Source organism: Miscanthus floridulus, chromosome 4 (assembly GCF_019320115.1).
Source record: "Miscanthus floridulus cultivar M001 chromosome 4, ASM1932011v1, whole genome shotgun sequence".
Taxonomy (NCBI): Eukaryota; Viridiplantae; Streptophyta; class Magnoliopsida; order Poales; family Poaceae; genus Miscanthus; species Miscanthus floridulus.
In genome coordinates this window covers 76,405,472-76,416,822 of record NC_089583.1, presented here as the reverse complement: position 1 = coordinate 76,416,822, position 11,351 = coordinate 76,405,472, and the positions used below count along the sequence as shown (strand labels likewise).

General features: G+C 47.4%; 1 protein-coding gene across 1 annotated transcript; it reads left to right on the top strand.

Annotated features, from left to right (window-relative positions):
- The first annotated feature begins 5,308 nt into the window (after positions 1–5,308).
- Positions 5,309–6,129, top strand: LOC136551760 (calmodulin-like protein 3). Its single transcript, XM_066543301.1, has one exon. The coding sequence runs from the start codon at positions 5,413–5,415 to the stop codon at positions 5,935–5,937; it is 525 nt and encodes a 174-aa protein (XP_066399398.1). The 5' UTR covers positions 5,309–5,412; the 3' UTR covers positions 5,938–6,129.
- The last annotated feature ends 5,222 nt before the right edge of the window (positions 6,130–11,351 follow it).

Here is an 11,351-nt window from a genome sequence, read left to right as displayed (position 1 = left end):
TAATTAATATCCGAACATCCGATATGACATTCAATGTGACATCTGATGTGACACCTCCTAAACTTTAATCGTTGGATCCAAACATTGGTCAGTCAACATCTTAACTACACAAATACACTACTATGAAATATTTCTGCTTGGTTTGGGTAAGTTTCTTTGTATTAAACATGCATTAAAATACAGTTTCAAAAAACATGCATTAAAATAAAATATATATTAAATACATTACACTGACCAAGCAGGGCAACGACCATGACCAGCCGCGCGAATGCGGCTGCTGTGTTTTGATCAAATCTTCGGCAGTTTATACAACCCTCTCCTGGGGCCAACATGTCATGAAGGTCTATTTAATCTTTGCGACGACGACTAGTCCGTACTCAGTAGATATGACTATTTTATCAGAGTAATAACAGTCAGAGCGGCTAACATGTCATGAAGGTCTACCTTTGAATGCTGATCCGGTCTTGCATTGCATTCTTGCCCAATGAAAAAGTGAGGATGAGGCTGTGTGCAATTAAACTATGGTGTGCAGTTATAAACCCGGTCACGTTATTTCAGAGCAATGTGTTTCCTTTTCATCATATATAGGCCCTGTTTATTTAGGTTTCTTAGAAGCTTTTGGGCCTCAACTTTTAGATCATTGTGGGGGTATGGCCCCTGGTATCCTCAAGACAAGACATGGGTCGCACCATTAGAGATGGCCCAGCCCACAAGATCAAGCCGTGCATGGCGCTGCTCGACGTGCACCTCAAGATATTGTATACTACCAAATATACTACTTTACTTGTAACTCTGCCCCTCTAGACTATATAAGGAGAGGCAGGGGTCCCCTAGCGGACACGATCCATCAAAATATATCTACTACATCTCAATATAATACACCAAAGACACATAACGTAGGGTATTACGTCGATCAGACGGCCCGAACCTGTCTAAATCGTTGTCTCTGCGCCTTGTGTCACCATCCGGTTCCTGATTACGCGCACCCCCACCGACAAATCTACCATCGCGGGATACCCCTCGGTGGACTGCCGACGATATTCTATCGACAGTTGGCGCGCCAGGTAGGGGTGTGCGCTTGATCCATGGCGAGCCAGATGGACCTCAAATCAACAGCGCGTTCTCGTCATCAATCTCGTGGAGATCCATGCCGGTCCACGACGACGATTCATCGCTGGCTACACCAGCCCTCGCGACAGCAGATCCGATCTCGGAATCACCTCCGAGGTCGTCTTCACCGACAACTCACCGTCCGCCAGGCGCTCGCCGTCAACGCCAACCAGATAACACCATACGTCGCCGACCAAACACTCCGTCTAAAGCTAAGTCATGTTTTAATATTCTTCTAAATATTCTCCAATCTCCGTATATTGCCATGACGTTTCTTCGAGCTGTTTTTTCTATGTTTGCTCTCCAAACGATTTTTCGAACCCCCGAACAGTCATATTGATGCTCGGACGCCTCCAGAGACGGCCCTGTCTCCGGTTCATCCCTACATGTACACGAGCGTCTGCCCTCTGCGTTATGGATGGTCGGCAGCGGCTCCTTAGCGACGCTTGTTCCTCCTACACGTGCACGGGCTCCGCACTCGACGTTATAGACTATGGGCTAGCTAGGGCTATAGACTCAGCTACACACTAACTGGTCGGGCGGTTTATATTAAATATAAATACATCTTCGCTCCAACTGATCATCGAGCTACATACGCTATTTTTTCTCCAAAGTTCATTTATTTTTACATCATATACTACCCGTTCTACATATTTGTTTTGTAGGATCAGAGTCCAGGTGATCGGACCGTCTGGTGCTCGGACTTCTCCACCGATCAACTGGTCAGACCGCTTGGTTCATCGACTTCGTCGCCAACCAGTTGATCGGACTGTTCGTCGGTCGTTTCTACTCAACACTCACTTCGTCGCCGACCAGTTGACCAGACTGTTCGCCGCTCGTGCTTCATCGCCAGCTACGTCAGTTACTCCTCAGTGCTCGGATTCTTCGTGCTTGAGGACTAAGTGGGCACACTTCACCGCATGGGACGTCGCCAGCTACGCCGAGGACTCCTCGGTGCTCAGACCTCGCCAGCTTCGCCTGGGACTCCTCGGTGCTCGAACATCGCCGCCTACGCCAGGGACTTCTCGGTGCTCGGTCATCGCCAGTGACGTCGGGGACTCCTTGCTCCTCGGTGCTCGGTCATCGCCAGCGACGCCGAGGACTCCTCGGTGCTTGGTCATCGCCAGCGACGCCGGGAACTCCTCGCTCCTTGGTGCTCGGTCATCGCCAACGACGTCGGGAACTCCCTGGGTGGTCGAACATCGCCGGCTACGCTGAGGACTCCTCGGTGCTCGGATCTTGCTACGTCTCATCGGTGTGCTATCAAGCTGCTCCATGCTGTTCGGATCAGGGTGCTGATCTTGGGCAGCACGTCTGGGTCTTGATACGCACAAGTCAGACGACGTCGGCAAAGCTTTCATACTTCTTCTTTCAGCAAGCTCGGGGACTAAGTAGGCACACTTTACCTTGCGATGAATGTGCTTGTTCTCATCTCGAGGCTACGCCCGGGGACTGGCTGCCTGCTCGGCTGGTCTTCTACTTTTTGACCCTGGCACCACGCGACTATGTCACCTACTGTGAGGCTCGAACACTAGCTGTGGGGGTATGGCCCCCGATATCCTCAAGACAAGACATGGGCCGCACCATCAGAGGTGGCCCAGCCCACAAGATTAAGGCGTGCACGGCGCTGCTCGGCGTGCACCGTAAGATATTGTATAGTACCAAATAGGCTACTTTACTTGTAACCCTGCTCCTCCAGACTATATAAGGAGAGGCAGGGGTCCCCTAGCGGACACGATCCATTAAGATCTATCTACTACATCTCAATACAATACACCAAAGACACATGACGTAGGGTATTACGTCGATCAGACGGCCCGAACCTGTCTAAATCGCTGTCTCTGCGCCTTGTGTCACCATCCGGTTCCTGATTATGCGCACCCCCACCGACAAATCTACCATTGCGGGATACCCCTCGGTAAACTGTCGACGATATTCTGTCGACAACCATGCAGGCTTCGTTCGCTTCGCTGAAAAAATAAGTCGAAACACTGTTCCGACTGATTTGTTGTGAGAGAAAAACACTGTTCCGGCTAAAAAAACAAACTGAAAAAGAAGGATTATAAGAGAAGCGAACAGGGCTGCAAAAGCCAAAAAGCTCCCAAGCTAAAAGCTAGAAACTCACTGTGATGATGTTTTAGATTTTTGGTTTTAAGGAGCTGTTTGACTTTTAGAAAGTCCAAAATCTATTCGTCCAAAAGTGACCCAAAGCTCGAATAAACATGGCCATAGAAAGAGTGACAAGTCACAACCCTTCCGGGTATACTCTTCCGTCCTTTCCAGTAGTTGGAATGTATATTGGTCTTCAGACAAACTGCAAAGTACGTATTTGTGCTATGACGATGGAATTTTCGTCCCAAGGCAAAGTGAGACTCTATCTATTTGTGCAACAAGAAGCTGCAACCTGCAAGTTATTATGCACTAGAAACTTCTTGCGTCAGAATTCCCAAACGCAAAATTGCAAGCGAAGACATTTTCTCTTGCCTTCTTGGTTCCTGCTTTTTTTACATTTGGTTGCAAGCAATGAAGCAATGGCCAAGGAGGCAAGAACCGTTCCTTTTTCTCCTCGTCTTCGAAAGGAAGAACGATTCCTTTTCTTCGTCCCTTTTGAGAAACTATCAGCCTGTTCGGCTGTCTTGGCTGGATCATGGATTATTTACTACTGGCTGATTTAGTGTGAGAGAAAAATACTGTTTCAATTTATAATCCACGATCGTATACGATCGTTTACGGCCTGCCAAACAGGTCGTATAAATGCTTCCCTCAAGCAAAAGATAAAGTATGCAGCTATAGATAACATGAATGTGCGGAGTCATACAAGGTACAACACTTTGATTGGCTCCGTTCGCTTGTCTTAAAAATGGCTTGTTCGTCTTCTTTTTTCAGTCGAAACAGTGTTTTTCTCTCACAACAATTCAGCCGGAATAATGTTTTCAGCCAGTTTCAACCAAGTTTCAGACCAGCGAACGGGGCCAATTGCATATTATTACCTTATATAGAAAGAATTGCATATTATTGATTATGAAAGTATTTTTCACAATGATCTAGTAATACCAATTGCATATTGTTAATCCATATAAAGACTTTAAATATTCATATAAAATTTGTAAAAAGCTTTAACTTAGAACAAATTTAAATGGACTTACATCTCGGATCGGAGGAAGCAGTTGCAAACTATGAAAAATACCTCATCTTCGTTTGAAGTACAGGACAAGAAAATTATTTTGATTATTTTCTTTTGTTCGGGTCTAGGTCTAGTTACAGAGTACAAACCTTTTATGATCGAGTGTGGAGAGTGTGAGGGACCATAACGTTTAAGGAGGAATGAATTAGGTCACTTAAAAACTAAGATCTAATACAATTTATAAAAATATATACAAGATATATATGGATATGCACTATTTTTTCTTTTAAAAAAAGTTTTGTTATCTCTGACGCAAACATAGTTCAGTACCCTATGTTCTCTGTGGATATACACAAGTTGCAAAGTCCTTTGTTCCACCGCTACTGGGCCTCCAGGAGAGGTTTGGGCGTTTTAGTGACAAGATTTTGCCACGTAATTTACCTGTCCATTCCGTGTACCCGACCGCAAAACGGCAAAAGGACGGTCAATCCATTCGACCATCAACCGTCCTTCACTCCACCACGTCCGTCCAGCCGCCGTACCAAATGTCCAAATCCAATAAACTACAACGAAGTGCCAAAACGCAATGCAGAGGGACGGCGAAACCACGGGAAAACGAGCGGGGGAGCACCAGAAGAAAAGTCGAAAGCGAAGGGGCGGAGAATCGCTGCACATCTGCGTGGAATTTCTCCGTTCCGTTCCAACTCCAAGACTGGTGGAAGAGAGTAGTGGAGACGGACGCGCCTGGGTCAAGTCGCCGCCCGCGACGTCGACGTCCCATCCCATTTTCCACGCCGCGAACCCGCGCGGAAGACGCCGGCTGGGGGTGTCTGCCACGACCGACGCTCCGGCCCCGCGCACTTCTACTCCACCACTCCGCGAAGCTGCCCGCGCGTCGCGATCGCGAACCGTCTCGCTCTCTCCCGGCCGCTTTCGCGTTTTCGTGCCGGCTCCTCCGTCCGTCCGCGCACCACAAGGCCGCCTGTCTCGGTTCCTCTCGCCTTCCGCGCGGTCGCGCCCCTCGCCTCCTCCAAGTACTCCTGCAGCGCTATATATCCGCCGCGCCCACGGATCACTAAACCATCGAACGCCAAACCCAGCAGAGGCAAAGCAAAGGAAAGGCACCGTGCTGCACGACTCGACTACAAAACATTCTCAAAGACACCGCTGCAGCTGCAATGGAGATGGCCTCTTCCTCCGCGCCGACCACGTCCTACTACAACGTGTCCGTGGCGCAGGCGGTGCTGACGCTCTCCATCAACGCCATCCTCCTCTGGCTCACCACCGTCATCAAGTCCTCCTCCTCCGGCGGCCGCCGCCGCGAGGCCGCCCCCGCTGCGGCCCCTAGCGCCACCGCACCACCATCGCCGTCGTCCCCGGCTAAGCCCGCTGCCGCCGCCGTGGACATGGACGTGGTGCTCGGGCTGCTGGGCGCGGTGTCCGTCGGGTTCGAGGAGGCGGCGGCGCTGTTCGAGGAGGAAGAGGCGACCGTGGAGGAGGCCCGGGAGGCGTTCGCGGTCTTCGACCGCAACGGCGACGGCTTCATCGACGCCGCGGAGCTCCGGAGCGTGCTCACGTCGCTCGGGCTCCAGTCCGGCGTCGCCGAAGCGGAGTGCCAGCGCATGATCGATGCGTATGACGGGGACAGGGATGGCAGGATCGACTTCCTCGAGTTCGTCAAGCTCATGGAGACGAGCCACTGAGATGGATACGATCGTAGGACCGCCGACCGCCGGATCAGATGATTCCGTCGGATGTGTTCAGAAATTCTTTGTTCGTTCCTTCTTTCTCTGTTATGTTTTTTCTTGGCCGGAATTAATGAAGCCGGATGATGCATACAAACGTGTACAAACTAAAAAACTAGCTATATATGGATACATATAGTTATTGACACATGGATCAGCGCCATATATATCACCAAACGGGCCCATATGTCTTTGTTTGCTTATGCAAAGTCCAAAACTAAACTAGCTCATCAAGACATCAACTATTTCAAATTGAGATGGGAATATCACCATATCCAACACACGGAGAAGCACCATATTACAGCAGCCATTTGCGACAGCGGAGCACACAGGGTGCTCAAAGGAACCTTAATTTAATGGGGGCAGCTAGCGCCCTGCCGCAGGACGCGTCCTGACGCTGCTCCCGTTGAAGCGCACCACCACGCGCCCGTCCCGTGCCTGCACAAGAGAAGCTCGCTCGCGTAACAGGACGCACCCGCATAATAGGAGCGCCCTTACCCCCGCCACGCCGTAACAGAAACAGGAGAGCGCCTGCCACGCCCGCATCACCTGCGACATCCTCATCCTAGCTGTGCCCTTTTTCCGCCACACCGCCATCCCCCCACCGCGCCCGGTCCTCTATTGCGCTTGGTCTCCGCCGTCTGCTGCGCTCCGCTCCCGTCTTGTCATTGCAACATATGTAATATTTAGATCTACTTTTGCAACATCCAAATATAACATTTGCACCATACGTCTGAAAACATCTGAAACACTTACAACATACGTATAAAAGACTTGCAAAATGTCTGCACTTGAAAGCTATTGCAAACATATGCAACATGCAGATAAAAATACTTGCAACATATGCGTGAAACATATACAACATCCAAATAAAACACTCGCAACACACGTCTGAGAAAATAGATGAAATATTTGGAACAGACGCTTGCAACATGCGTGTATATCCATTGCAACATATGCAACATTGAAAGCTCTAGTTTGGTTTTGGTGAATTGATGAAACCCTAAGTGCTAATCTAGTTTATCAAGTGATCATGAGATAGGTAGCACACACCAAGTGGTGAAGCAAATGAAGATCATAGCATGACAATGATGATACCATGATGATGATCAAGTGCTTGGACTTGGAAAGAAGAAAGAGGAAAACAAAAAGCTCAAGGCAAAGGTATAAATCATAGGAGCTATTTTGTTCTGGTGATCAAGACACTTAGAGAGTGATCACATTTAGGTTTCATAGTCGTACTATTAAGAGGGGTGAAACTCGTATCGAAATGCGGTTATCAAAGTGCCACTAGATGCTCTAACTCATTGCATATGCATTTAGGATCTAGTGAAATGCTAACACCTTTGAAAATATTTGTGAAAATACACTAACACATGTGCACAAGGTGATACACTTGGTGGTTGGCATATTTGAGCAAGGGTGAAGAAGTTAGAGGTGAAGAGGAGTTAGTCTCGCCGGTCACAAGGTGACCGACCACTGGTTCCAGTGGAACCGGTGCGTCCGGTCAGTTGTACCAGTAGAGATGCTGGCGTCGGTCAAACGATCGGACGCTGGGTCTTGAACGACCGGACGTTGGCGAGGTGTGTCCGGTCCTATTGTCGGGCAGCGCACAGAGGCTAGGGTCTCTGACCGAACGATGGCAGGGTCCGGTCGTGCTTGATGGGACGCGTCCGGTGGGCAAAAGGTGTTTCTGGAACCTTACTAGAAATGACCGGACGCTGGTGGCTCAGCGTTCGGTCAGTTATAGCGCAGCGTCCGGTCAACTCAAGTGACCATTGTGATCGGGACACATGGCTATCGTCGGGCGACCGGACGCTGAGGTCCAGCGTCCGGTCAACATGACCGAAGCATCCGGTCAACCCGCGTTGTGTCCAGTGAAGGAGTACAACGACTCTATTTCATGGGAGCTTCTATTTAAGCCCTATGGCCGGTTGAAGCTCACATCTTTGACCATTGACATTAACATAGCAACCTTGTGAGCTTAGCCAAAGCCCTCCCACTCATCTCTATCATTGATTCATCATCTTTGTGAGATTAGGAGAGAATCCAAGTGCATTGCTTGAGTAATTGCATCTAGAGGCACTTGGTGTTCGTGTTTCGCTATGGATTTCGCTTGTTACTCTTGGTGGTTGCCACCACCTAGACGGCTTGGAGCAGCGAGGATCGTTGAGCGGAGAGTGGTGATTGTCTCCGGCTCCGATTGTGGTGATTGTGAGGGGTTCTTGACCTTTCCCTGGCAGAGAGCCAAAAGGTACTCTAGTGGATTGCTTATGGCTTGTATGACTCTCATCTTGTGGTGGTTGTGTGGCACCCTATTGAGGGTTTGGCGTGTGATGCCAATTAGCTCATGAACCTCCAAGTGAGTGAATCGCCACAACGAGGAGTAGCTTGCCGGCAAGCAAGTGAACCTCGGTAAAAATTATTGTGTTCATCATTTGATTCCGAGGTGATTGGTCTTCATTGTTATTTATCCTTGTGATTGATTAGTTCATTCATCTACATGGCGGTATAACCTTCTTGATCACTCTCTTTATATTACCGTAAACTAGTTGTCAAGCTCTTTAGTGTAGCTAGTTGTGAGAGCTTGCTTGCTTGGTTGGTGTGGCTCTTTAGTTAGCCTTTGAGAGCACACTAACATAGGGTAGTGTCATAGCTATTGTGTGAATAGATACTATCTAAACTAGAATTGTGGTAGGTGGCTTGCATTTTGAGTAGGCTAGCGCAACACTTGCTTCGCCTCATAATTATCTAACCATTTGGTTAAGTGTTGTTGTAGAAATTTTTATTAGGCTATTCACCCCCTCTAGCCATTAGGACCTTTCAAACATCCCGATATACTTTTGCAACATAAATGTGATACACTTACAACATACCTCTTAAACATCCGAAATACTTAAAACATATGCTTGCAATATGTGCTTTCAACAAAAACCTGGCACGGGCAGGCGGAGCACGGGACAAGATCCGACGTTAGCTCACGATGGAGAAGGAGGATGGCAGCGGGCGGCTGCCTACGTGGCCCTCGGTGAGCGACTGTGCTGCCCCCGGCGATAGGGCAGCGCTATGATGCCCCCGACGAGCGACACCCATGGTGGAGGCAGCAGCGGCAGCGGCGGTCGCCCCCGGTGATAGGGCGGCTATGATACCCCCGATGAGCAGCACCCGTGGTGGAGGCGGCAACGGCAGCAGCGGTCGAGCGGGTGTGGCCTCCCATGCGTGAGGCACCCCCACGCTGGAACTGTGGTGAGCGGCCCTCGCGGTGCAGAAGGTGAGCGGCGCGGTGGAGGTGCCCACGACAGTCGGATGGCACAGTGGAGGCACTCGCGGCGGTTGGAATGGCGTGGTGAATTCCACGGGCAACTGGGCAAGAAGAAAGAGAAATGCACCCATTTTTTATTTTTTAGATTGATCGTGAGGGAGCAGGCTAGGTTCATCCGCAGGCCCAGGAAGGCGCATCCGTTCGTTCGGACACCCTCACCGGTGCATTCCTATTAATTTAATTGTTGTTACCTGTTTCAAACAAATGATCCAGTCATCCACACAAGAATTTCAATATGAATTTCACATGGAGAAAACTTGGAAACAAAAACTAACTCGTTTGAAAACATCCTAAACAGATATATGCCCCTTTCAATTTGGAACAAAACAACACGATCGAAGTACTTCTGGTGAACTGCGGAATTCAGAAAGTCATTAAATTGCAATGGGAAATTCCGTACGCCAAGTTTCTTTGGAAAACTTTCCACCGATTTGGTTAAGAATTCAACTTCAAAAGTCTAAACTGCTTTTGAAAAAGATTTGTTATTCAAAACTTTCAAATTATTCAATTTTTGATTCTGAGAATTCCACATAAATTAGCAAAAGTTTTCATCTATGGACTAATGAATTTCAACCATTCATATAGATACACCATCTCCTTCTTATTAATATACAAGCTGGAAAACCTAGTTCTTTCGAGAGAAAAAAGACAACTCAATAGGTTTCACATCCACCTCAAACAGGTTGCCATAGCCCATTGGTCATTTATGTTGGTACTCCGTATATTCTAAGGCGGCTCTAATGTATAGGAGTATTTTCTTAGTATAAGGGGCGAGGTTTAACACATGACAAGGTGCTCTACTATTAAAGAAAGCTCCAATGTATAATTTTGACAGCACATGTCTTTACACCTGGTACTCAAACAAACAATTGGTTCCTAGCAATGGTAGAGGTGTTTGGATCCACGGACTAAAGTTTAGTCTCTGTCACATCGAATGTTTGGATATCAATTAGGAGGACTAAACATGAATAATTATAAAACAAATTGCATAAGTCATGACTAATTCATGAGATGATTTTATTAAGCCTAATTATTCTATGATTAGCGAATAGCATCACATTCGCTAATCATGAACTAGTTGGGTTTCATAGATTTGTCTCGTGAATTAGTCATGGCTTATGCAATTAATTTTATAACTAGTCTATGTTTAATACTTCTAATTAGCGTTCAAACATCCGATGTGATATGGACTAAAGTTTAGTCACCTGTATCCAAACACCCACTTATTTTTCTGTCATCTTTACACCTCCTTAGCATGCACACATTGGAGTTGCCCCTTGGCCAATGTCAATGCATAACAACTAGGTGTGGCAGAACCACCCAAAATAGCACACCTTTGGAGGCGCTCGTCTTCCACCAGACACTAAGCACCCCGAAAGCAAGCTACATCGGATGGATTCTGTCGAGCACATCCCAAGGGAGAGCTCGAATAATCCACGTTTTTTCTCTAGGATCCAATAATGAGAACGAGTTTACAATACTTAGTCCATTTCATACAACTAGAGTTCTTAGAAATACACTATTACAATACCAAGTTCAGGGTGCGAAATTTAAACAACGGAATTACAAAAAACATCTAACGGTAGAATACAAGGATTCGTCTATGCCCACTAGAAGAATCCTCCACACAATAGCTACTCTTCAAGCTGCACCTGTAATAGGGGTAAATAAACCCTGAGTACACGATGTACTTGCAAGACTTACACGACTAGTGAAAATAATTTTCTGACTCCAAAGGATATGATAAGCTTTATGTGTTGCTGGGTTTTCTTTTTGCGGAAAACAATACTAGTAGTGGATCCTTATGTATGTTTCTTATTAGCAGTCATGATTAGTTCATTATCTAACCATTCTAAGTAAGCAGCTATTCTACTTTTAAGCAAGAGTTGAGCAAATAGATCTATTTCACTATCTTTCATCTTCCAGTTCTTATTACAGTGCTAGATTGTAGACAAGTCGTATCAGATTGCCCGACGATTCATGAATCAATGTGTCCAGCTAGGTACCCCAAAATACACGCCCTTCTTGTACACCAAACACAAGCAGGACC